This window comes from Aythya fuligula, chromosome W (genome assembly GCF_009819795.1).
Source record: "Aythya fuligula isolate bAytFul2 chromosome W, bAytFul2.pri, whole genome shotgun sequence".
NCBI classification, from domain to species: Eukaryota; Metazoa; Chordata; class Aves; order Anseriformes; family Anatidae; genus Aythya; species Aythya fuligula.
In genome coordinates, this window is record NC_045594.1 from 4,042,128 (window position 1) to 4,070,058 (window position 27,931).

General features: G+C 44.5%; 1 protein-coding gene across 1 annotated transcript in view; it reads left to right on the top strand.

Moving 5' to 3' along the window:
* LOC116501269 (E3 ubiquitin-protein ligase RNF38-like) overlaps positions 1–27,931 on the top strand; it is a 129,204-nt gene that overhangs the window by 93,978 nt on the left and 7,295 nt on the right. The window contains exons 6-9 of the mRNA XM_032206790.1: positions 15,175–15,345; positions 20,685–20,846; positions 24,624–24,730; positions 26,447–26,531. Of these exons, the coding sequence (XP_032062681.1) occupies positions 15,175–15,345; positions 20,685–20,846; positions 24,624–24,730; positions 26,447–26,531 (525 nt within the window). The remainder of the gene's footprint in view (positions 1–15,174; positions 15,346–20,684; positions 20,847–24,623; positions 24,731–26,446; positions 26,532–27,931) is intronic.

The following is a 27,931-nucleotide window of genomic DNA, read 5'->3' on the forward strand; positions in this document are numbered from 1 at the left end:
AGGCTGTTCTCCATCATTGTTGAAACATTGTGGAAATGGTGTGTGTGTGTCCCAACAACTGCAGAGCAGTTGCACCCATCTTCAAAAAGGGCAATAAGGGGGATCCAGGGAACTACAGGCTGGTCAGTCCCTGGGAAAATTATGGAATGTGTCTTCTTGGAATGCATTTCTGGGCACATGAAAGAGGAGGTCATTGGGAAGAGCCAGAATGGGTTTACCAAGAGTAAATCACACTTGATCAACCTGATTACCATCTATGATGAAATAACTGGACTGGTAGACAAGGGAAGAGCAAAGGAGGTGATTTACCTTGACTTCAAAAAGGCTTTTGATGTCATCTCTCACAGCATCCTTATATCCAAGTTGGGACATTATAGTCTAGGTGGGTGAAAATCTGACTGAATCTTCAGGCACAGAGGGAAGTAGTTAATGGTTAATGCTCTACATGGGGGGCCCAGTAACAAGTAGAGTTGCTTGGGGTCTATCCTGGAACCATTTCTGTTCAACATTTTTCTCAGAGACCTGGAGAAGGAGACAGATTGCACCTCATCAATTTTGTGGACATTGCTGAACTAGGAGGTTCAGTTGATACAGTCAAGAGCAAGACTGCCATTAAATGGTCCAGACTGAGAAGTGGCTGGCTGGGGGAAAACTCTGCTGAAAAGGCTCTGGGGATTCTAGTGAACTGTAAGCTAAATATGAGCTAACAGTTTGCTCTGGAAGTGAGAGTCTAACAGTGTCCTGGGCTGTATCAACAGAAGTGTAACTAGTAGTCTGAGGGAAGTGATATTATTCCCTTTTAATCTGTACTTAAACAGCATCTGGAATAGTGTCCAGTTTTGGACCTCTTAATAAAAGACATGTACAAATTGAAACAAGTCCATCAGAGGGACACCAGGTCTATGGACTGGAGCACATGCCCTATGAGGAGATGCTGAGGGAGCTGGACTTGTTCAGCCTGGAAAAGAGAAGGCATTAAGAAGGAGAGGTGTGTAATAGCAGCCTTTCGGTAGCAAAGAAGAGTTACTGAGGAGATGGAGCCAGGCTTGTGTTGCAGGTGAATGAGAGAAACAAGTGCTCATCGTGAAGTTAATCAAAAGAATGTATTAAACAGAAATCAATGATTAAGCAGAGATAGCAGTCAAGCACTCTATTATGGTTAACCAGCAGTCAAACCCTCTACTACTTACTATACGCCCACTGATTAAGCCAGCTCAATGTATATGAAGTGTCGCTTAAGCTCCATATAAAGAAACGTTGCATGCATACAGAAATGTCTCTCACCTTGCTGTAAACATCAGATGCTGGGTAAGAGATCTCTCAACCTCAAGCTTATCAAAGAATCACAGAATCACAGAATGTTAGGGATTAGAAGGGACCTTGAAAGATCAACTGAGGGGCCCAGAACCAAATGCAATATTCCAGATGCAGTCTCACCAGGGCAGAGTAGAGGGGGAGGAGAACCTCTCTCGACCTACTAACCACACCCCTTCTAATATACCTCAGGATGCCATTAACCTTCTTGGCCACAAGGGCACAGTGCTGGCCCATGGTCATCCCGTTGTCCACCAGGACCCCCAGGTCCCTTTCCCCTACGCTGCTCTCCAGCAGGGCAGTCCCCAACTTATACTGCTACCTGAAGTTGTTCTCACCCAGATGCAGGACTCTATGCTTGCCAATATTATATTTCATTAAATTTCTCCCTGCCCAACTCTCCAGCCTGTCTAGGTCTCGCTGGATGGCAGCACAGCCTTCTGGCGTGTCAGCCACTCCTCCCAGTTTAGTATCATCAGCAAACTTGCTGACAGTGCACTCTATTCCCTCGTCCAAGTCACTGATGAATATATTGAATGATACTGGTCCCAGTACTGACCCTTGAGGGACTCCACTAGATACAGGCCTCCAACTAGACTCTGTTCCATTGACCACAACTCTCTTTTCTTCAGCCAGTTCACAGTCTACCTCACTACCCGATCATTCAGACCACACTTCCTCAGTTTAGCTGCAAGGATGCTATGGGAGACAGCGTCAAATGCTTTACTGAAATCAAGATAGACCACGTGCACTGCTTTGCCATCATCTATCCACCTAGTTATGTCTTCATAAAAGGCTATCAGGTTGGTCAAGCACAACTTCCCTTTGGTGAAGCCATGTTGACTGCCCCTAATGACCTTTTTATCCTTGATATGTCTAGAGACAATGTCAAGTTGTTCCTTCACCTTACCAGAGATGGAGGTGAGGCTGACCAGTCTATCATTACCCATGTCCTCCTTCTTGCCCTTCTTGAAGACTGGAGTGACATTTGCTTTCCTCCAGTCCTCAGGCACCTCTCCCATTCCCTACAACTTACCAAAGATGATGGGGAGTGGCCTATCAATGACTGCTGCCAACTCCCTCAGCACCCGCATGTGCATCCCATCAGGACTCATGGATTTATGGATGTCCAGCTTACTTAATCGGTCCTTAACCCAGTCCTCATCCACCAAGGCAAACTCCTTCTTTATCCCAACTTCCTCTGGGGCCTCAGGGGTACAAGGCTCCTCAGGACAGCCTCCGGCATTATAGGCAGAGACACAGAAGGCATTCAGTAACTGCCTTCTCTTTATCTTCTGTCACTAGGGCACCCACCTCATTCATCAGTGGGCTTACATTGCCTCTAGTGTTAGTCTTATCTGCAATGTATTTGAAGAATCCCTTTCTATTGTCCTTGACCCCTCTTGCAAGGTTTAATTCTAAGGAGGCCTTAGCTTTCCTAGTTGCCTCCCTACATCCTCTGACAACAGTCTTATATTCCCATGATTTGCAGACTCTCCTCTTCCACTTGAGTTTGCCCAACAGTTTCCTGTTTAACCATGCAGGTCTTCTGGCTCTCTTTCATGACTTCCTACCTGTTGGGATGCTCTGATCTTGAGCTTGGAAGAAGCTTACCAACTATCCTGGGCCCCTTTTCCTTCAAGTACCTTGTCCCATGGGATTTCCCCTAGAAATTGCTTGAAAAGGCCAAAGTTGGCCCTACTGAAGTCCAGGGTTGTGACTCTGCTTGGTGTTTTGTTCCTGCCACGTGAGATCCTGAACTCCACCATCTCATGGTTTCTGAAACCAAGGCTGCCCTCAACCTTCACCTCTTCAACCAGCCCCTCCTTGTTAGTGAGGACAAGATCCAGCAGCGCTCCTCTCCTAGATGACACATCCACCAATTGCATCAGGAAGTTATCAGCAATGCACTGGAGGAACTTCCTGGACTGTGGATGGCTGGCTGAGTAGGCCTTCCAGCAAATGTCAGGGTAGTTGAAATCCCCCACGATAACCAGAGCATGTAATTGCAAGGCTGCTATCAGCTGCCTCTAGAAGGCCTCGTCAACTTCTTCACCCTGATCTGGTGGCCCGTAATAGACACCCACAACAGTATCCCCCATGCCAGCCTGTCCCTTAACTCTCATCCACAGACTCTCAACTCGCTCCTCATCCGCCCCTGGACAGTACTCAATACATTGTGGTTGCTCTCTCATGTAAAGAGCAACTCCACCACCTCACCTTGCTGGCCTGTCTTTCCTGAGAAGGCCATAACCATCCATGACCACATTCCAGTCATTTGAGCTGTCCCACTATGTCTCTGTAATTGCCACTAGATCATAATCTCCTGACTAAGCAATATAAATATAGTTATAAATATAACTAACTATCTTGTTATATATAAATATATAACAAGATAGTTAGTTAATATTCAAGGATCACAGTATTGAGTTTGCATGGTAAGGGTTTGGTAGCAGGGGGCTGCAGGGGTGGCCTCTGTGAGAAGAGTCCTGAAGCTGCCCCATGCTAGACAAGGGCCAGTTTCAGCTGTGTCCAAAAGGGACCAGAGCTGAGCCAATGAGAGACGTTGTTTGTGAAGAAGTTTGACTCCTAGAGTCAGTCAGCCAGTGCCCAGCTCTCTTAGTCGATGTCGTCTTAACCTGGTGTGGAGTAGTAACTATAAGATGACCCCCAAAGGTTAATTTCCTGCTTTCTTCCACCAGAATAGCAGTTGCTGCTACAGCTTGGAGACATTCAGGCCATCCTCTGGAAACTGGGTCCAGCAGTTTAAAGAACTAAGCCATTGGCTGCCACTTATCCCACCCCACTCCTGGGTGAATACTCCCAATGCTGCTCCCCGATCCACAGTAGAGAACAGATAAAAAGGCTTATTTAATGTGGGAAGAGCTAAGACTGGTGGTGTGATTAAGCTCTGCTTCAATTTTTTCTAATAACTCCTTTGCCTCTTCTGTCCATTCAAGTATATTAGACTCCTCCTCTAATAATTTAAGATAAAACCCTTTTGTCTTCTGAGCATATGCTTCTATCCATTATCGACAATATCCCATTAACCACAAAATCTTTCTCAGTTCTTGGGTAGGGGTAGCTCAACAGTTCCCTGAATCCTTTCTGGACTTATTCTTCATTTTCCCTCAGACACTAGATGGATGCCCTAAATACTTGCCTTCTCTTTCCACATATTGCAATTTATTTTTTGATACTCTCAAGCCCTGTTTTCCCAGAAAGCTGAATAGTTTGTTAGTGGCTTCCTTCACAACTGTTTTCTCCTGTCCTGATGATAAAAGATGATCCACATATTGTGACAGTAACACCCCTTCCGGCATATGGAATTGCTCCAAAACCTGTCCTAGAACTTGCCCAAATAAATTTGGTGACTCTGTAAACCTCTGAGGTAAAACTGTCCATCTGTATTGTTGCATCCGCCCCATTTCAGGGTCTTCCCACTCAAAGGTGAATATATCTTTGCTCTCAGGATCTGAAGGCACCCCATTAATAACACCGATATTCCAGTCTAACAACTTACTATTCCAGTGGCCAATTTCATCATCAAATCCCTTCCCAACAAGTTAGTCCATTCCTTGGGTACATACAATAACTGCACAGTGATCATTTTATCCCCTAGCCTAAGCTTGGTGTCCCCAAAAAGTAGCACTGTTGTCCCAGTTCTTTCTACCCTGTTGGGGTTTAACCCGGCCGGCAGCTAAACACCACACAGCTGTTCGCTCACCCTCCCCCCTCCCTCTCTGGGATGGGGGAGAGAAATGGGAAAGTGAAGCCTGTGAGTTGAGATAGACAGTTTATTCAGACAGGAAAATAATAACAAAAATAATAATTATTACTATTATGATAATAGTAACACTAATAATAATGTGTACGAAACAAGGGATGCACAATGCAATTGCTTACCACCTGCTGACTAATGCCCAGCCTAACCCCGAGCAGCCAGGCCCTCCTGCACCCAGCTAGCCACCCCTATATATTGTTCAGCATGATGTCAGATGGTATGGAATACCTCTTTGGCCACTTTGGGTCAGCTGTCCTAGGTCTGTCCCCTCCCAGCTCCTGCTGCACCCTTGGTCTGCCCACTGGCAGGACAGAGTGAGAAGCTGAAAAGTCCTTGGCTTGGTGTAAGCACTGCTCTGCAACAATTAAAACATCAGCATGCTATCAGCATTCTTCTCATCCTAAGCCAAAACATAGCACCCTACCAGCTACTTGGAAGAAAATTAACTCTGTTCTAACTGAAACCAGGACATCTATCCACCCCTTATTCCATACCATTTATGTCATGCTCAGGTTACACTCTTTCCCATACATTCTAATTAATCACCATTTTCATCTAGGGTATATAGTAGTCATAGTAGTGATGACATACAGTATCATATAATAATTAACATGATTCAATTGAACTTATGGGCTATTCTCACCCAGTATTAAATGCCCTTGAGGTACACACCAGACCTCCCCATTAATTTGCATTACCCACCAAGTGCATCCAGGTCCCTGAGCAGAAGCAATTCCATGAATGGCTTTGCCTTTTCTTGAGGCAGGAGTATCCCAGACTGTTTTACCCAGCATGTTTCTTACGTGCACTACAGGAACTTTATCCCCTTCTACAGTACGTAACAGGTTTGATTGGGCAGGTCCAGCTCGGTTGGCAGATCCCCTAGTATTGACTAACCAGGTGGCCTTTACCAAATGCGTATCCCTGTTTCTGAATGTCCCAGCACCCTTTGCTTTCAGTGTAGTCTTTAACAGTCCATTGTATCATTCAACTTTCCCGGAGGCTGGTGCATGATAGGGGATGTGATACACCCACTCAATACCATGCTCTTTGGCCCAAGTGTCTATAAGGTTGTTTCGGAAATGAGTCCCATTGTCTGACTCTATTCTTTCTGGGGTGCCATGTCGCCATAGGACTTGCTTTTCAAGGCCCAGGATAGTGTTCCGGGCGGTGGCATGAGGCACAGGATATGTTTCCAGCCATCCGGTGGTTGCTTCATGGCACTTGCCATGGCGGGTTTGAGGGAGTGTCATGTAATCAATCTGCCAGGCCTCTCCATATTGATATTTCAGCCATCGTCCTCCATACCAAAGAGGCTTTGACCGTTTGGCTTGCTTGACTGCAGCACATGTTTCAAAATCATGAATAACCTGTGCTATAGCGTCCATGGTCAGGTCCACCCCTCGATCACGAGCCCATCTGTATGTTGCATCTCTACCTTGATGGCCTGAGGTGTCATGGGTCCATCGGGCTATAAATAATTCACCTTTATGCTGCCAGTCCAGGTCCACCTGAGCTACTTCAATCTTAGCAGCCTGATCCACCTGCTGGTTGTTTTGATGTTCTTCAGTAGCCTATTTCCTGGGCACATGAGCATCTACGTGGCGTACCTGTACAGCCAGGTTCTCTACCCAAGCAGCAATATCTTGCCACAATGCAGCAGCCCAGATGGGTTTGCCCCTGCGCTGCCAGTTGTTTTGCTTCCATTGCTGTAACCACCCCCACAGGGCATTTGCTACCATCCATGAATCACTAGAGAGATAGAGAACTGGCCACTTTTCTTGTTCAGCAATAACTAAAGCCAGCTGAATGGCCTTCACTTCTGCAAACTGACTCGATTCACCTTCTCCCTCAGCAGCTTCTGCAACTCGTCATGCAGGACTCCATACAGCAGCCTTCCATCTCCGATGCTTTCCCTCAATACAACAGGACCCATCAGTGAACAGGGCATATTGCTTCTCATTTTCTGGTAACTGGTTGTACAGTGGGGCTTCTTCAGCACGACCCACCTCCTCCTCTGATGATATCCCAAAGTATTTGCCTTCCGGCCAGTCCATAATCACTTCCAATATTCCTGAGCGACTGGGTTTTCCTATTCGAGCCTGCTGAGTAATCAGTGCAACCCACTTGCTCCATGTAGCATCAGTAGCATGATGTGTAGAGGGGATCCTTCCTTGGAACATCCAGCCTAGTACCGGCAGTCGGGGTGTTAGACCTCTAGCCCGTGGAGTGGAGCTCATGCAGGAGCAAGTGATCTGGCAGAAGCTGCTGCCCGTGGGGGACCCATGGTGGAGTAAACTGCTCCTGATGAATGGACCCCATGGTATAGACCAATACTGGAGCAATTCCTGAAGAGCTGCTGCCTGTGGGAAGCCCACACAGCATCAGTTTGGGAAGGACTGTATCCCATGGGAGGGATCCAACTTTGGAGCAGGGGAAGAAAGTGACTGAGAAGGAGCATCAGAGGCAAAGCGTTATAGACGGACCACAACCCCCATTCTCCGTTCAGGGGGAAGGATGTAGAAGACAGTGGATGAGAGGGGAAGGTGTTTTGAGTTTGCTTTTAGTTTCTCACTGTTCTAGTCTGTTAGTGATAGGCAATAAATTATATTAATCTCTCTATGCTGAGTCTGTTTTGCCCATGATGGTAATTGGTGATTTATCTTCCTGACCTTATCTCAACCCTTGAGCCCTTTTCCATCGTATTTCCTCCCCCTGTTCCTCTGAGGAGGGGGAGTGAGAGCAGTTATGGTGGAGTTCAGCTGTGTAGCAGGGTAAAACCACCACAGTAGCCTCCTCCAAGCTCAAGAGCAATGCCTCCCAACAAAGAGGAGGTCAGGCATAAATGTCTGCATGGATGTACAAGGAGCTCCTGGACAAATTCAAGGAGAAAAAGGAAGCCTATAGAGAGTGGAAGCAAGGTTGGGTAACCTGGGAGGAATGAGGAGACATTTTCTGAGCATCTGAGCATCCAGGGTTAAAATTAGGAAAACTAAAGCCCAAAAGGAAGCCTATAAATACATAGGTGAGAAAAGGAAGAGTAGAGTAACTGTGGGCCCACTGCTCAATGAAATGGGGGAGCTAGTTACAGAAGACAGGGAAAAATCCAGGGTACTGAATGCTTTCTTTGCCTCGGTCTTTATTAGCAAGAACGGCCTTCAGGAATCTGAGACTCCAGAGACTGGGGGAAAGTCTGGAGCAAGGAAGATATATCTTAGATGGAAGAGGACCAGCTCAGGGAAAATGTAAGCAAACTGGATATTCATAAGTCCACGGGCCCTAATGGGATGCACCCACAAGCACTAAGGAAGCTCATGCATCATTGCAAGGCCACTCTTGATAATCTTTGGTCAATCATGGCAACTAGGAGAAGTACCCGAAGACTGGAGGAAATCATATGTCCCTCCTGTCCTCAAGAAAGGCAAGGAGGACGACCTGGGGAACTGGCCAGTCAGTCTCACCTTGATCCCTGGGAAGGTGATGGAGCAGGTAATCCTGGAAAACAGGATTTCCAGGCACATGTAGGAGAAGAAAATCATCAGGAACAGTCGGCATGGATTCACCAAAGGGAAGTCATTCTTGACCTACCTAATAATCTACAATGAAATGACTGGCCAAGTAGATGGCACACAGACACAAATGCACATGCATACATCTGGACATGCTCCTATGCAACTTGCTCTATGTCGCCCTGCTTGAGCAGGTGGGGTTGGACCAGATGATGTCCAGCGATCCCTTCCAACCTCAACCATTCTGTGATTCTGTGATTCTGTGATTCTGTGAATATTTTTCCTAGGAATTTTCATGTATCAGCTGGTAGAAGATACTTTTCAATCGTATTTTACTATACGACTTCCTATGAAAGTATCATCATTAAATGCTAACAGAGCATCAGGGCCACAAGAGTGAAGTGGGAACCCTCTGCTTCAAGAAGTTTAATTGTTATAAATGGAGATTGAAAACCAACCTTGGAAAAATCACAACTACTTTTTTTTTGTTTGTTTTTGAATATAAATTAGGAGTTAATTAAACATGGTGTTCACAAGCCCAGTAACCATTTGCTTTACCAGTTATTTCTGTTGTGTGGGAATTTTTTTGTAATGAATGTAGTCTTGGATCATCCAAGTGTTTTTGTTCTTGGTACTGTCAGCTCTGTGCAGGCTGGGTTCTCATTGGTAGTATGTAACACAGTTTTTCCCATGCTACTGCAATGTTTATGTTCTCTAACCTGGAGATATGAAGAAAAAGTCTTTGACAGTGAAACAGAACTTTAGATGTGGCCACGTGTTTCTGTGTGTACTGCTAGTATTTTATTTTTTTCCCTAACTGTGAAGCAGCTAAATTGAAGGGTGAGGGACAGTACTTCGGATTCATGTTTTCCAGATGCCTTTGAATTCTCCATCAGAGATGACAGCTTCTCTCTGGCATGCTGCTTGTCAATCTGTTGATAGCATTTCCTCTTTGTTCCATTGTTAACAAACTTGAGTCCTGTGTAAGGAGCAGAATCTTTAAAAAATCATTCATATAATAGATTTTCATTAATATTTTTATTTTTCCCTAAGATTGTTTCTTCCTCTCCCATACATTTTGTACTTGGTGTTTCAGTTTCAGTTTAGAGACCTGAGTATTTACTGCTTGATATATTCCTGTACTCAAAGTAATCTCTGTGTGTGTACACAAATTGCTGTGTGTGTGCATGTTTCTCTGTCTCTGCATCTGTGTATGTGTGCAAGTCTCTGTCTCGCTTCCTCTGAGTCTGTGCGTGCACATACATCTCACTCTACATGTGTGTACATCTTTCTTCCTTCTCGTCAATGTGCTGGCATGTCTCACTGCATCTGCATACATGTATGGTGGTCTCTCCCCGCCCCCCCGCCCCTTGCCCCATGTGCACCTCTCTGGCTCTCCCACGACATTTGTGTGTGTGGTGCTCCGTCTCCTCTGCACCTGCATGTCTATCTGCCTCTTCCTCTGTGGCAGTAAGCACATGTCCCTCTCTGCGTGCGTATGTCTCTCTCTCTCTTTCTGTGTCTCTCTGCACCTGTGCACACACGTGTCTCTGTTTCCTTTCCTCTGTGCCTGTGCACCTGTCTCTCCCCCTCTGCATCTGTGTGTGCATCTCTGCTTCTCTCTGCATCTGTGCACGTGCGCACATCTCCTCCCACCACTCTGCATCTGTGCATGCACGCGTCTGTCTCTCTCTGCCTGTCTCTGTCTTTTTCTGTGTGCACATGCACCTCTGTCTCTTCTACTCTGCATCTGTGTACGTATTTCTCTACTCCTGTGTATGTTTTCAGCCATGTCTCTCCAACTGTGTGTGTGTGTGCATGCCTGTCTCTCTCTGCATCTATGTGCACTTGTATTTCTTTGCTGCTCTTCCTCTGAACGAATCTGTGCAAGCCTCTCTTGTTTGCTCTTCCTCTGTATCTGTGTGGGTTCATGTCTGTCTCTGCACCTGCATGCATGCCCAACTGTATGTTCATGCCTCTGCCTCGCTCCCTCTGTGTGAGCACATCTCTGCCCCCCCCCACCTGCGCACATCTCTCTCTCCTCCTCTGCCTCTAGCCATGTGTATGTTTCTGTGTCTGCACGTGCATCTCCCTTCCTCCCTGTCTCTGCAGGCATGTCTCTGCAAGAACATCTTCCCCCCATTTGAGCACATCCCTATCTTCCTTTGCATCGGTGTGTGTCTGCCTATTTCTGTGCATGCTCATTTGCGTCTGTGTGCATGTGTCTGTGTGTGCATGTGAATCTGTGTATGCATGTCTCTGTATGAACACATCTTACTTCCTACATGTCTGTGTGCAGGCATGTTTCTCTGCATCCATGTGCACATCTTTCTCTGTTCCTCCCTGCCTGTATTTGTGCATGTTTCTCTTCCTCTGCATCTCTGTCCACACATTTCTCTCTCCTCCTTTGCATGTGTGCATACATCTCCGTGTCTGTGTGCATGCATCTGTCTATGTATCTCTCTTGCTTCCTCTGTGCCAATGCACGTACATTCCTCTGTCTCTCAGCCTCTCTATGGCTCTCTCTGCACCTGTGTGCCTACACCGCCCTGTCCCTCTTCTTCTGTGCTTGACTGCACAAACATTTATTGCTTGCTCTTCACTTGTGTGTATCTGTCCCTGTCTCTCTGTCGCTGCGTCTCTGTGTGTCTCTGCATATGCAGCTATCTTTCTTCCTCTGTGTATGTGCACACGCCTGTCTGTCTCTTCCTCTCTGTCTGAATCTGAGCACCTTTCTCTTTTCCTTGGCATCTGTATGCACACCTCTGCCTCTCTCTGCATTTGTGCACATGCCTGTCTTTCTGTGTGCATGCATCTCTTCCTCTGCATCTGTGGGCAGGTGTGTCCCGCTGCATCTTTGTGTGCCTGTCTCTGCGTTTGTGTGTATGCACACGTGTGTCTGTGTGCACATCCTCCCACTCCTCTGTGTGCAGGTGTATCTTCCTGTGTCTGTGCACGTCTCTCTCTCTCTCTCTCTGCCTTTTGGTGTCTGTGTACACACATCTCTCTCTTTTCCTGCATGTGCATGTGCATCTCTGTCTTTTTGTCTCCCTCCATATCTGTGTGCACAGGCATGTCCCCAGCCCCCACTTGCATGTATGTGCATGCCTGTCTCCCTGTACACGTACACATGCATCTCTTTCTCTCTTTCTCCATGTCTGCATGTCTGTTCATATCTCTGTCTCTTCCTCTGAACCTGTGCACACACCTGTATCTCTGCATCTCTGCACATGCCTCTCTTCCCCACCTCCCCCCTTTGCACCTGTGTGCCTGCCTCAATGCCTCTCTTCTTCTGCATTCAAGTGCCCGCACGTCTCTGTATCCCTTTATCGGTGTCTGTGTGCATGTCTCTGTGCACACACTCCTGTCTCAGACTCTGTGCTTGTGAGCATGTAGGTTTCCTTCTTTCTCTGTTACTCTCTGTGCCTGTGCACCCATGTGTCTGTCTCTCTCTCAATGCCTCACCTCTGCCTCTCTTGATGTGCCAATGCTCCTCCATCTGTCTTCCTCTGCATGCATGCACATCTCTGCCCCAATCTGTCTCTCTATTTGTGCATACCTGTTTCTGTCCCTCTCTCTGTCACTGTGTGCCTGCTTGTGCCTCTTCTCTTTGTGTCTGTGCACACCTCTCTCTTCTTCTGCATCTTTGCACACGCACCTCTCCCTGCCCATCCTCATCTGCATCTGTGCATGCACTGCTTTCTCTTCCTGTGTGTGCTGGTCTCTCTTGCTGTCTCTCTCTGTCTGTGCCTGTGCACCTCTCTTTTGCTGAAGCTGTGCATGCGCTTTTGTTTTTTCCCCACACTCTGCATCTGTATGCATACACCTCTCTCTTTACCTCCCTTGGTACTTACCTCTGTGTGTGTCTGCGCACTTCAGTCTCTTCCTCTGCGTCCATGTGTGCGTGTATCTGTGTTTATCTCTGTCTCTCTCAGCATCTGCGGACGTGCGTCTCACTTCCTCTGTAAACACAAGCATGCATGGGTACTGCCTGTTTTCCTCTCTGTGCACACAACTCCCCATGGCTCTCTTGTCCATGCTCGTCATTCTATGCCTCTCCACGCCGCCCTGCTGCTCTTTCTGTCATGCACGCCGTTTCTCGCTCTCTCTTGCCAGCCCCCTTCTGCTCCCTCTCTTGCGCACACCGCCTCTGTATCACCCTTCTTTGACTGCACTGAATGAGAGAGTCTCTCATTCTTGCTCTTTTTCAGCTCCTCCCACACCCTTTCCTCAACCCTCTCTGTCTTTTCCTCGCAAGAGCTCACCCCCCTTCTCCCTTTCTCATCCATACTTGCCCTCTCTCTCTTTGTCTCTTGCTCTCCCTCCTCCACTCCTGCTCTCCCCCCCTCACCCCTTACTTATCTCCCTCTTGCTTTCCCCCCTTTCTTTGCTCCTCCCTCTCCCTCTCCCTCTCCCTCTCCCTCTCCCTCTCCCTCTCCCTCTCCCTCTCCCTCTCCCTCTCCCTCCTAGTGATCTTGGTTTTTCTTTTTCATGTTTTCTTCCTCTCATTCTCTTTTTCTCATGTTTTCTATTGCTCCCTCTGTCTCCCTTTGTGACATGGACTGGAAAAATCAGCCTGTAAAATGAAAACTTTTCAATAAACTTCTGAAAAGATTTTCTATAATTATAATGGTTGCTTATTTTTTGTACTAGATATCAATGTACATTCTAGTTTTACATAAAAATAATGATTTTTTTTTTTCAGAATATAACATAAAATGGAAACTTGTTTGACAGGTCCTCTCATTGTAATATTGGTTGGGGAATAGATTCTGTTTCTTTGGTATTGAATAACCATGGATTAAGGCAATAGATTTGAAAGCCTGAAGGACCTTTAACATATACTCTAACTTCATGTATAACATGCATTATAGAATGTCACTCGATAATCTTTATGCAATACCCTTAGCTTATAGTTGAAGCTATAATGATTTTTATTTAGTCTTGGTTTTTATATAAACTGATGAACTGTCTTTTAATATTTCCAAAAGTACCTCCTATGTGTTTTATAGAATGCTATGTTCCATTGTACCTGCATATTTATTATTTATTTCAGAGGATCATTTGAGGTAAATTAGTATTTATATCATCTGGGTGTAAATATCAATTTGGGGTCATCACCACAGTAAATGAGGTTGGAAGTGGGGCAGTGAAGTTTAATGTTTGAAAACTGTATCTAATAAACATCTTTGTTTACATAAGAGAACTGATGCTTATTTTTTAAAAGCCCATTTTGAGTTGTACTTTTAATGGTCAGAAACATAAAAGGAATGCCTGATTAAAAAGCAGTTGAAAGAATGCAAATTTGGGGTCTCATTTCTGTATGTGTAGACCTGGAAGTGAAACTGAGTACTTCCATGAAGCCCCTACCACCACCTTGACTCTGACTTGCGGAAAACGGACTCCACAATCAGTAAGACTGTAAAGTAGGTATACTTATTCAGCACTGGGCAGCACGGGGGGTAGTCCCGCCAAAGTCGTGCAACTTGCCTTGGTTCTATGCAGTAAGGAGTTACATATGCATGAAGTTTCACAATATGCTTATACATATTCATAACCTGTCCCCGCTTCATATTAAAATTAGTTCCAAGGAGTCATTTCCATAAACTCCTCTCATCTGTGCTTGCACAGTGTATTCTGGTGGTGGTCATCGGGGGTCGTAGGGATAAAGGTTGATGACTCTTCCTCGTCACTGCTAGTTGACCTCTTGTCTTTGCGCAGACTCAGTTGCTCCTTGGCTCTTGTCCATCTGCAGGACCAGTTTCTGCCAGCTTCTTAAGATAGGCTCACACTCTTATTAGGAGACTGACCTTGGTAAGGGGCCCAAGGCTTCTTGCTTTAGTTAATTTGCACAATGCACCATAGTTAGCAAAGACACTAAGTAGCATCCTGCTGTCAGCGCTCTATCGCTACTTGATGATTCTCCGAACTCCCTCTCTCAACTCCTGAGTTAAAACTTGAGTGATCCACAATATCTTTTGGATATGTAACTTCAGAAAGGAGAGAGGGTCTGCTTTTATTGGAAACTCCAGCTCTGGGTGGTGCCTTCATGAGTAGGAGGAAAGAATAGTCCTCTCAAAGCACGGAATCGAACAGAATTTTTAAGGCTAGTTATAATTTCAGGCAATAGAGATGTTTTAGGGCACAATCTGACATCTAAGTGTCCTTCAGTTCCAACTAGTGCTTAAAATAGTTCATGCTTGTTTTCTTGGTATGTGTCTATAAAAGTAATATATGGAAAGAATAGAAGCTACTATAGTAAGTAAACCTACTTCCCCCTTGGGAGTCTACACCTGATAATGCAGAGTAAACACCCCCAACTCCTATTGACTTCATCTGAAGTAAAAGGCTTTTTGTATCTTAAAAGCGTAGCTGGTAGCAACACACTTTTAGACCCTGTCCTCTACTAGAGTCACTGTTCATTGAGTTTTTGAATGAATTATTGTTTGGGTTGTGTTTGAAAGCCAGGGGTAAGTGCTCTGTTTTCTTTTAATAATCTCCTTAATAAACAAAGAATGTTCTATAGGAATTTTCACAGTAGATGTAAAAACATTAATTTTCTTTCAGATGCTTCAGGCATGCTCAGTCCAACATCTACCAGTACCGTATGCAGCATTCCCACCTCTGATTTCTAATGATCCATTCCTTTTGCATCCTTCTCACCTCTCTCCGCATCACCCATCTCATCTGACACCTCCAGGGCAATTTGTTCCCTTCCAAGCACAGCAGCCACTTTTGGTAAGTAATGCTTCTTATATCCTCTCCTAAAAGAATTAGGTCTTGATCAGCAAATGATGCTCTTTTCCTTCTAATCAATAGCATTCTGGTTGAGAGAGCAAATGGATCTGACTTAAAATAATAGGGTTTTGTAGTAGTGCTACTTGAGCAAGTGTTGTGGTTTAACCTGGCCGGCAGCTAAACACCACACAGCCATTCGCTCACCCGCCCCCCTCCCTCTCTGGGATGGGGGAGAGAAACGGGAAAGTGAAGCCTGTGAGTTGAGATAAAGACAGTTTATTCAGACAGGATAATAATAATAATAATAATAATAATAATAATAATAATAATAATAGTACTTCTACTACTAATGTGTATGAAACAAGGGATGCACAATGCAATTGCTAACCACCTACTGACTGATGCCCAGCCGATCCCCGAGCAGCCGATCCCCCCATCCTGGCTAGCCACCCCTATATATTGTTTAGCATGACATCAGATGGAATGGAATACCCCTTTGGCCTCTTTGGGTCAGCTGTCCTAGGTCTGTCCCCTCCCAGCTCCTGCTGCACCCCTGGTCTGCCCACTGGCAGGACAGAGTGAGGAGCTGAGAAGTCCTTGGCTTAGTGTAAGCACTGCTCTTCAACAATTAAAACATCAGCATGTTATCAGCAGTCTTCTCATCCTAATCCAAAACATAGCACCCTACCAGCTACTAGGAGGAAAATTAACTCTATCCTAACTGAAACCAGGACAGCAAGACTTGTTTTGAAATTCATTTTGATTCTCTTAAGATTTCCTCAGCTGTTGTCCACTCAGTTTCCCCGGAGGCCTGTACTCCTGTCTGACGTAAGTTTGCTTCATGTACTGCTCCTGAAAGTGGTGTTCTTCCAGGAAGTTAAAGAAAAATATAGAGAACACTGAAATGTAGTACAGCAGTAGTGTCAGAGAAAAAACTTTGTAGGGAGCCCAGAAACACAAGGCACTATTCCTATTGCATGCTTTTATCACGTTATTCACAGTCGATCTAAAGTGACCACTATAACACCAACCAACCCAACCCAAGCCACCGCCACCGCCACCACCCCCGCCCTGAACACCAGTGAGAAAAGTATTACTTAAACCTTCTATGGTCTATCTGGAACCTCTTTTTTTCTCCGCTACTTATGGAAGTTATTGACTCTTTTCACTTAACGAAACTTGGCTGAACAGCTAAAGTCTCCATAATAGAGCATATGCAAACATACGAGTAGATGCTATTTTGGACATGAGGGAAAAAATTACATTTTGTAATTTCTGCTTACTGATCTTCTGCCAGAGGTTACCTACACCCTTCTGCCTGTTTCTTCGGAGCTCTAGCAATATTTCATTCATATATAATTACAAAATAACTTCAGTATTAACAAATACTCCTCAGACTGATCAGTAACAAATGCTGTATGTCAAATTTCATGTACTGGCACTATTGTAATAATTTCATTATAGTCATTGGGGGAACGGTTCTGCATAGTCTCTGGCAATCAGGATAAGTCTTTCCCCAGAAAATGTCAGAGCTTCTTTCTTAACTTATATTGCTAATTTAACTTAAGAAGCAGACTTCCTTTTTTAACTTTTAGCTTGATTTTTTGCTGTCAAATCTTACTAGAAGAATTATTCCCTTAAAAATGCTGACTATGTAGTTTGTTCAGCAGAATGGGGAAACAATTTTCCTTTTCCTTTGCTTCCACAGATTACTTTTATATCTGAATGTTTTAAAGCATGTGGAATTCAGTACCAGGAAAAGGTAAATAAGTGAAATAGCAGAGTTTAGTTTTCTGTGAAAAATGATCGCCTCTCACCGAAGCGATCAGTTCTGGGTGGGTACATTCTGCAGCAAAGTGGGGAATCACGATGTACAGGGGCCTTTCCTGAACCGAGGAAGCCCCAAAGGAGCAGAGAGACCCAACAGGGGCCGGCAGCTCATGCGAGAACGTCTGACGAGGCATGGGCAGGCAGCAGTAACGACGCCCCCCCCCCCCCCCCCCCCCCCCCCCCCCCCCCCCCCCCGCACTCCTGTATAAGCAGCCTCTAGGGAGCGTGGCAAACAGGGCATGGCACAGCAGTTAGCACAGCAAATAGTACGGGAGGGCGTACAGGGGGGCTCCCCTTCGAGGTGTCAGTACACCTTGACCCCCGTATCCGGATCTTTTCAGGCCAAGGGCACAGCTAAGAAAGGCAGCAAACAGATGCAGCAATCTGCACAGAAGGGTGCAAGAGGGCACCTTTGTTTCCAATCCTAGTAGCATCTGCAACTTCAGAGATGGTCATGACACTGCAGAGCATATTCCCTGGTACTTGCCGGAGTCACTGCATCAGCTGTGGCAGAAGTGTTGACCCAGACAGACCCTCTGATGGCAGATGCATCTCTTCAGGTCTCAGGCTGCAGGGAGTGCCCCCCCCGGGAGGCCTGGACTGACAGTCAGCTCTCCTGTAGAAGGTATGCTGTTGTCCACAAGCTGTGTCATCAGGTAAGGGAGTTACAAGAGGAAGTCAGCAGGTTGCGAAGTGTCTAAGAAGATGAGCAGGAGATAGGCAGAGTGTTCATGGAGACCATACAGCAGGGGAGTTGTCAGAGGACTCCGTTCCACATGAAGTAGTACATCATAATACTATAGAAGAGGGCTGGAAGCTGATCACTTTTCATAGGAGGAGAAAGGTCGTTACTCCTTCTGAAGCCTTGCCACTAAGGAACAGGTTCAGTGCCTTCTAGGCTGAGGATGAGCTGGACAAGACTTCAGGGGAGGCAACTGGGCCTAGCAGGAACACCTGGAAGAAGCAGCAGATGATTGTTGTGGGTGACTCTCTGCTGAAAGGTACGGAGGCACCCATCTGCTGCCCTGACCTCGTGTCTAGAGAGGTTTGTTGCCTGCCAGGGGCTCGGATAAGAGACGTCATGGAAAGGCTACCAAAGCTTGTCCATGAGTCAAACTATTATCCTCTGCTGCTTTTCTGTGTGGGTGCTAACAGCACCAAGGGTACATTAGAAACCGTCAAGAAGTACTTTAGAGCTCTGGGCATGGTGGTCAAGGGCCTGGGAGCCCAGGTCATTTTTTTCTTCAATACTTCCAACGAGGGGGAAGGATGGGAGGAGGAGACGGATATTCCAAGTTAACGACTGGCTGCACCACTAGTGTTGGGAACAAGGATTTGGCTTCTACGACCATAGAACCCTGCTGAAGATCAAGAACTGATGGGGAGAGAAGGGATCCACCTCACTAGGAGGGGCACATGTGTCTTTGCAAACAGGTTGGGCAACCTGGTAAGGAGGGCTTTAAACTAGGACAGATGGGGGAAGGGGAGAATTACAGATATAGGGTAGGTAGCAATAAGTGGCTGAAGTCAGGATGCCTCCAGTGGGTGCATGCAGCTGGGGAAGTGAGTGCAGGACATGCCTATGAAGGATCCTCGCATACCCCTCCTGGGAAACCTATAGGCTCGATCACCTCCCTGAAATGCTTGTATAGCAGTGTACGTAGCATGGGAAATAAACAGGATGAACTGGAGATCTGTGTGAGGTTGCAAGGCTATGATCTCATCGCAATTACAGAAACATGGTGGGATAACTCACATGATTGGAATGCTGTCATGGAGGGCTCTGTGCTTTTTTGGAAATACAGGACAGGAAGGTGAGGTGGTGGAGTTGTACTTTATGTGAGAAAGCAACTGGAATGCATCGAGCTCTGCCTAGGGATGGATGAAGAGCAAGTTGAGAGCTTATGGGTAAGGATTAAAGGGCAGGCTATCATGGCTGATACTGTTGTGGGAGCTTGCTACAGGCTGCCTGATCAGGAAGAGGAGGTAGATGATGTTCTACAAACAGTTGGAAATAGCCTCACAATCACAGGCCTTGGTTCTCATGGGGGATTTCAACCACCCTGATATCTGCTGGAAAGACCATACAGCTAGGCACAAACAGTCCAGGGGGTTCCTGCAGAGCACTGATGATAACTTTTTGATGCAGGTAGTCAAGGAGACAACGAGGAGAGGTGTGCTGCTGCTGGACCTTGTACTTACAAACAGAGAAGGGCTGGTTGGAGATTTGAAGGTTGGGAGCAGCCAGTTGGCTGCAGTGACCGTGAGATGGTGGAGTTCAGGATCTTGCAAGGAGGAAGCAGGGCAAGAAGTAGGATTGCAGCCCTGGACTTCAGAAGTAGGATTGCAGCCCTGGACTTCAGGAAAGCAAACTTTGGCCTCTTCAGGGACCTACTTGGAGGAATCCCATGGGTCACGGCCCTAGAAGGAAAGGAGGTCCAAGAGAGCTGCTCAGTATTCAAGCATCACTTTCTCCAAGCTCAAGATCTATGTATTCCTATGAGTAAGAAGGCAAGCAAAGGGGGCAGGAGACCTGCTTGGATGAGCAAGGAGCTCCTGGAAGGACTCAAATGGAAGAAGGAAGTATATGGAATGTGGAAAAGGGGACAGGCTACTTGGAAAGAATATAGGGACGTTGTCAAAGGATGTAGGGATGTGATAAGGAAGGCCAAGGCCCATCTGGAATTAAATCTGGCAAGGAATGTAAAGGACAAGAAGGGTTTTTTCAAATATAGCAATAGCAGAAGGAAGACTAAGGAATGTGAGCCCACTGCTTAATGAGGTGGGTGCCCTGTTGACAAAGGATACAGAGAAGGCAGAATTACTGAATGCCTTCTTTGCCTCAGTCTTCAGTGCTTAGACCAGCCCTCAGGAATCTCTGACACTAGCAACAAGGGAGGAACAGCACAAAGGGGTTTGGTGTGTGTATGTGTCAGCACACAACAGGCACTTTCTGATGCACCTTTTTCACATCTTTCCTCTGCTCCAGTGTGGGTTTTTCCATGGGCTGCAGTCCTACCAGGAAAATCTGCCCTGGCATGGATTCTCCACAGGCAGCAGTTCCTTCAGGAAATATCGATCTGTTCCAATATGGGTCCTCCATGGGCTGTAGGGAATATTTGCCCTGGTTTCATGGAGCACCTCCTCCCCCTCCTTGTCTAACCTCGGTGTTACCTCTGCTGATTTTCACTCTTTTTTGTTCCCTCCTACTCTCCATCCAGATTTTGTTTCCCTTTTCTTAAATTGGTTTTCACAGAAGCTTCACTGATTGGCTCAGTTTTGGTGAACTGACAAGCCAGATAGAACTGGCTATGTCTGGCACAGGGCAGCTCCTGACCTCTTCCCACAGAGACTATCCCTGCAGCCACTACCACCACTAGCAAAATCTTGCCACATATATCCAATAAAACTCCACTAAAATTTCCACAACTCCTCATAACATATAATTAGATTGTGGTTTTTTTGGTATTAAAAAAAAATCAATAGAACAAACCTTGTGTTTCTTTTAGCCACTTCAAAGGATAGACAATGAAGTAGAACTGTTTGGAGACCATCTTCCTATAGGAAGCTTTCCCTACCCTCCATCAACTCATCCACCAACACTGACTTCCTCAGCTCCTTTCCAATTCTTATCCCATGATCCTTTACACCAAGAAGTTTCATTTGGAGTTGTAAGTATTGCTTTTTTGTACTACATTTTCAGGCATGCTGATTTCAGGTTACTGATCTTTGCTCTAAGCTATAGCCATTTTATTAAGAAATGGTATTTTTGTAATTAAGTACTGGCTGCAGCTGTGGAAAGTCAGGGTGGTCGATTTTTAAGTTAGACTTACTTTACATATCCTGAAGCATCAAACTTGGAAGAATGAAAACATGCTAACAAAATCTAAAAGAAAACAAAATGTAGTACTGGAGTACTACAATGATGAACTGTCCACTGAAGGAGAAGATCAGGTTCAAGACCATCTAAGGAATGTGAAGGTGCATAACTACATGGGACCTGATGTGATGTTGTGGTGGTTTTACCCAGCTGGGCAGCTGAGCTCCACCAGAACCTCTTTCTCACTCCCCTTCCTCAAAGGGAAAGGGAGAGAAAATATAATGAGAAGAGCTCAAGGGTTGAGATAAAGACAGGGAGATCACTTAAAAATTATCTTCACAGGCTAAACAAACTCAGCATAGGGAGATTAAAGAAATTTATTACCTATTACTAACAAGCTAGAGAAGTGAGAAACAAAGGAAAGAAACTAAAATCACCTCCCCCCATCCACCCTCTTCCGCCTCCTCCCCCCGAGTGGCACAAGGGAACGGGAAATGAGGGTTGTGTTCAGTCCGTAACACTTCGTCTCCACGGCTCCTTCATGGTCACTCTCTTCCCCTGCTCCCATGTGGGATCCCTCCCATGGGATGCAGTCCTTCCCAAACTGATCCTGAGTGGGCTGCCCACAGGCAGCAGCTTTTCAAGACTGTTTCAAATATGGGTCCATACCACGGGGTCCATCTGTCAGAAGCACACTGCTCCAACATGGGTCCCCTGCGGGCAGCAGCTCCTTCCAGGACACCTGCTCCTGCGTGGTCTCCTTTCCACAGGCTACAGGTCCAGCCTGGAGTCTGATCCAGCAGGGGTTATCTATAGGCTGGAGTCTCCTTCAGGGTAGATCCACTTACTCCACTGTGGGCTCCTCCACAGGCTGCAGTGTGGAAATCTGCTCCACTGTGGTACACCATGGGCTGCAGGGGGACAACCTACTCCACCATAGTCCTCTCTAAAGGCCACAAGAGAACTTCTGCTTCGGCACCTGGAGCACCTCCTCCCCCTCCTTCTTCACTGACCTTGGTGTCTGCTGGGCTGTTTCTTACTCCTCTCTCTCTCCCAGCTGTTGTGGAGCAGCAGTTTTTTCCCCTTTCTTAAGGATGCTCTCACAGAGGTGCAAACAACATTTATTGGCTCGGCTCTATCCAGCGATGTGTCCCTTTTAGATCTGGCTGGAAGTGTCTCTTCTCTAACATGGGACAGCTGCAAGATTTTTCTCACAGAGGCCACCCCTGCAGCCCTCCTGCTACCTTGCTACATAAACACAATAGAGCAATCTCAAGCACAAATACAGACTGGGCAAAGAATAGGTTGAGAGCAGCCCTGAGGAGGACCTGGGAGTACTGGTGGATGAAAAGCTCAACATGAGCTGGCAATGTGCGCTTGCAGCCCAGAAAGCTAACCATGTCCTGGGCTGCATCAAAAGAAGTGTGGCCAGCAGGTCTAGGGAGGTGATTCTCCCTCTCTAGTCTGCCCTCATGAGACCCCATCTGGAGTACTGTGTTCAGCTCTGGGGCCCCCAGCACAAGAAGGACATAGGTGTATTAGAATGAGTCCAGAGGAGGACCATGAAGATGATCAAGCGGTTGGAGCACCTCTCCTATGAGGAGAGGCTGAGGGAATTGGGATTGTTCAGCCTGGAGAAGAGAAGGCTCCAGGGAGACCTTATAGCAGCCTTCCAGGGGGCCTACAGGAAAGCTGTGAAGGGACTCTGTCAGGAAGTGTGATAGGACAAGGGGGAATGGCTTTAATTAAAAAAGTGTTGGATTAGACATTAGGAAGAAATTCTTTACTCTGAGGGTGGTGAGGCACTGGAACAGGTTTCCCAGAGAAGCTGTGGATGCCCCCTTCCTGGAAGTGTTCGAGGCCACGTTGGATGGGGCTTTGAGCAACCTGGTCTAATGGGAGGTGTCCCTGCCAATGGCAGGGGGGTTAGAACTAGATGATCTTTAAGGTCCCTTCAACCCAAACCATTCTATGACTCTATGAATCTTTGATCAATCCTTTTTCGTAAAAGTAAATGCATCAAGGCCTCTGAATATCATTGTAGTAGTGCATGAATTTTGGTTCTAAAATTAAGCTATTTTTTTTTTTCACTATTAAATATGTATTAAAAATACAATTTATATCTGTGTTACAATTCTTCACATGCCTCCATTTTAGCAGGCTGAGATCTTATGTAAGTAAATTGAAGAGCTTTGCATGAAAATCAAAACATAGGAAAGTGGTGTCTTTTTCTCTTATGGAAAGAATGTGTTGAAACTTGAATGTCTATTTAGACGCTATTTAGATACACAACTTGTATTCTTTAAAATACTGAAAGGCTACAACCCCTTCTCCTGAGAGTAACTGAGCACAGCTCTGAATATGATTTATTTATTTATTCATTTCATACCTTTCTCTTTACTTAACATGAAGGTTTTACTGTGGAGCATTCCGGCAGCACCCCCGTTGTGGTTTAACAATGATGGGTAGCTGAGAAACACCTTGCTGCTCTCTTACTCCCCCTCCTCAGAAAGATAGGGGGAAAAAATATGATAAAAAGTTCTCAGGAGTTGAGATAAGGACAGGGAGATCACTCACCAATTATCATCACAGGGAAAACAGACTCAACATAGGGGAGATTAATGTAATTTATTGCCAATTAACAAGAAACTGGAGCAGTGAGAATTAAAAGCAAACTAAAAATACTTTCCCCACCATCCACCCTCTTCTACCTCCTCCCCCTGAGCAATACAGGGAAATGGGGGTTATGGTTATTCCATAACACTTTGTTTCTGCCACACCTTCATCCTCACTCTCTTCCCCAGCTCCAGAGTGGGGCACCATGGACTGCAGGGAGACAGCCTGCTCCATCATGGTCTTCTCCACAGGCTGCATGGGAACTTCTGCTTCCTCCCCCTTCTTCTTCAGTGATCTTGGTGTCTGCAGAATTATTTCTCTCAACATTTTCTCACTCTTCTCTCCCAGCTGCTGCTGTGCAGCAGTTTTTTTCCCTTTCTTAAATATGCTATCATGGAGGCGAAAACAGCATTGGCCAGTGGTGGGGCCCTTTTGGATCTGTCTGGAACTGGCTCTTCTGGACTGTTCTCACAGAGGCCACCCCTACAGCTACTAAGACCTTGCTAGATAAACCCAGTCGTTGCTAGGTAAACTCAATACCGCCCCCAATGGATATTTGGCTTATACCAAAAAAAAAAAAACAATCTGTATATACATGTATGTTGTTTAAAAAAACTCATTTCTACACAAGTCTGTACATAGCATCAGGTCGAAAGTCTTGGGCTCCTGATTTGCAACATGGTCACCAATTCAAGTCCTGTCTGTCCAAACCAGGCTACATATAAGCTAAGCCTTATAAAATGCTTATTAGTTAGCTTGCAAGATTTTCTGATGAGCATTGTTATGTTGTTTGTTTTTTTTTTTTCATGCAGGATAGCATAATTGTATATTACTGATGAGATTTTCTGGTCAAAACAATTTTTCAGAGAGGCTGATGTGTTTTGGCTTGGATTTGTCTAGATTTTTTTTTTGATTATGCCTTATTTAAAAAAGTATTTCAACATTCACATTTAATTTAATTTAATTATTAAATAAGACAATAAAATATTGAAGTTTTTCTCCCTTTTTACAGCCTTACACACCTTTTATGCCTCGAAGACTCACAGGACGCAGTAGATACCAATCACAGCAAACAATACCACCACATCCATACCATTCCAGCCTATTACCATATGTGCTGTAAGTCCAAAGTACATTATACTTGTAGACTACTAAATAACTCCGTAAGCTAGCTGATCCCCTCAATGTGTTTCTTTTCTTTTTCTTTTTTTTTTTTTTTTTTAATATTTGGGCTCTTTCACAGAGTAGAGACTGTTTAGCCAAACCCAAGGAGGAAGAAAACCTGTAGTTATATTTGAATTTTTCAGTCTATTTGAACAGCATACACGCCTGAACAAGTTAAAAACAAGTACAAGTGAAGAGTTTAAAGACAGTATAGTCTTGGGTTCTAATATGTTTCTTCTTTCTGTTGAAATCTCCTTAAAGATGTTCAATGTAGAATGGTTACACTTGATTCTTGGCTGATCGCTATGGGTTATACCCATAGTTACATACTAAAGCCTACTTATGTAGGATAAAGATCTAACAGTGCTTACAAAGAAAAACAAAATAAAAACAAATAAACAAACAAATAAAAAACACCAAGCAAATAAATTTACTCTTAAATAATTGCTAAAACTTAATGAGGGGAACCTTCTGGGTGCGGGTGCTTTGTTTTGTTTTGTTTTTTTCTTCTGAGTGACTAATCTGTTACAGCTTTTGAACTTCTGCACCTGATTAATGATTTCTGGAAAAGAAGGGGTGGGAGAAGTAACATTAAGGGATTGTCAGTAACCTTTTAAAGTAGATCCTATCTCCTATAGTTTAGATGTGTGACATAGGATTTATTGTTCTTTGTAGGTTTGGTTTTTGAAATGAATACAACATGCTTGGAAAATGAGGATTTATTCTAAAGGTGGCATTGACAGGGAGATAATCCAACTTTGTCATTTGTTGTTTTGCAACAACATCTATAGTGTCTGAATCCACAGTTTGACTTGCATCAAAATAGCACCAGGATTTATGATTCAGTGAAGTTGTTAAACTTTGCATTGTGCATTCTGACAAAGCCTGCTCTGATGTTATAGATACCTGCCTGTCTATTCAAGCACAGTGCATCACAATCATTCATGATTAATTAGATGACATTTATAGTGCTGTGGATATTTTATTTCTATGGATGCTCATTAAACTTTGACCCATATTACTGTATTGGGATGAAGATGCTTTTTTTAACAAAACAAAACAAAACAAACAAACAAACAAACAGAAAAAATGCTCTCTTTTGCCTTTATATCTGAAGAGGTTATTCTCTGACCAAATCCATGTTATTTGGGAATTGTATACTTGGTTCTACTGTCAATGTGGAAGTTGGAAAGTTGTCAATGTGGAAGAAGGCCCAGCAGTATAATGTAATTATCTTCATTATGTGTATTAGAGTGCTTGAATTCTTTTGTATCAGGGAGCTAGGTGAAATTGGGTTATCTTTCTTATATTCTATCTATTTAAATGAGTAAAATATAAAACAAGAAACTCTGTTCAGTATTAATATTAACTCTGTGATGCAGGCTATCAAGAGAATAGTTTCTGTAATAACACTGAGCCTTATTGGAAGTATGAGTTGTCATTGCAATAAACATGCAATTTAAAATATAATACAAGTATCAAAAAGTGGAATAATTAGCTTTCTTTTTACTCCTTTACTTTGAATTTTAATTCTTAATCACAAGTTTAACATTGTTACTGATCCTTAGAATTTGTTGATTTAAGAAGGTTCAGTAACATAATTCTACTTCTGCCATATGTGTGCATGCTTTCATTCAGCAAGTTGAGTCTTACTGTTTGTTCTTCTGGCAGATCAGTGCTTCCAGTGCCACCTGCAGTTGGACCAGCTTTCAGTTTTGAGTTGGATGTGGAAGATGGAGAAGTGGAAAACTATGAGGTTGGTGTGTGAAGTAAAAATTCACGAGAAACAGAGATTAACTCAGTACATGAAGTTAAGTGGCCTTTTGCTTTTCAAAGACTAACCCAGGATTAAATAAATGTAATATTTATGGAGACAGAATCTAGAAACATAGAATCATACATGTAGCATATCCTGAGTTGTAAGGGACCCACAAGAATCATTGAATCCAACTCCTGGCTCCACACAGGACTACCTAAAAATTAAACTGTATGTCTGAGAGCATAATCCAAACACTTCTTGTACTCCATCAGTCTTGCTGCTGTGACAACTTCCCTGGGGAGCCTGTTCCAGTGCCCAAAACATTCTTTTCATACTAGTTTCTAACACTAGATGTTAGAAATACTGTGACTTTGTATCTATTGACTTTTCACAGAATCTATTATTTCAGATTAGCAAAGGTAGAACTCCTCAATTTTCCATTCTAGATGCAACTCTTCTTTTTGCATTTTACTTGATTTTTAGATATCGAGCATAAATATCCTATTCTTTTGAATATATTATAACAGTGCTTTTTATGTGCCTTGCTAACTTTACAGATTAGTGTTAACATTATAGGATGAATTCAGCTAAATGTGATGTTGACAAGAATCTCTTAATACACATTTTCTTTTGACAATAAGGAGAGTACAGCAAGTGACATATTTTGAAATAAAATATCAGTGGTGTCAGAAAATTGAGGGCTGTTCCCAACTCTTTTTCTTGCTGCTTCTCAGGCTGCCAACATATTCTGTTCAGAAGGCCTCAGCTGCCACCTACCCCTCCTCATATATCTCTTTTGCCTTGCTTCTTCTCAAAGTTGTGTATTTATGCAGTTGCATAGCATTTACAATATAATGACAAGCTCTCCTATAATGATTCTTGTGCTAGTAAAAAGAAGCATTATCTGGTAGCTGAGATGTTGGGTTCCAGGTTTTGGGCTATTTGAGTTCTGTCTGTGATCTGTACTCTTTGCATCTTTCATCAAATATCTTAACTTATGTGTTTCAGTTCTCTATCAAATTGATAGTGATGCTTTTCTGGAGCCCCTCATGAGGGAGCAGAAATTATTTACATGAGGAGCACTTAGGTACAGTTTTCTACCTGTACAAATTAGTACAACATTTAATCAGGAAGTGTCTCCTTTTCCATTTGATGTCATGCCCTTGTTTCCAAAGGTTCAACATAAATTCTTCATGTCTCAATTCAACTAGCCCAAGAAGTGTAATGGGAGTCAAAAGTTGTCCCTTTTAACTCTTGGCTTCACACATAGATCTAGGCTCATTTCGTATTCCTAGAAAGCAAGTTTGGTGACATTTTTTTCTGGTTACTCACACTACTGGAGTTGGGGTGGTGGTGGGGTTCCCTTACAAAGCAAAACATGTATCAAGCTGTGAATG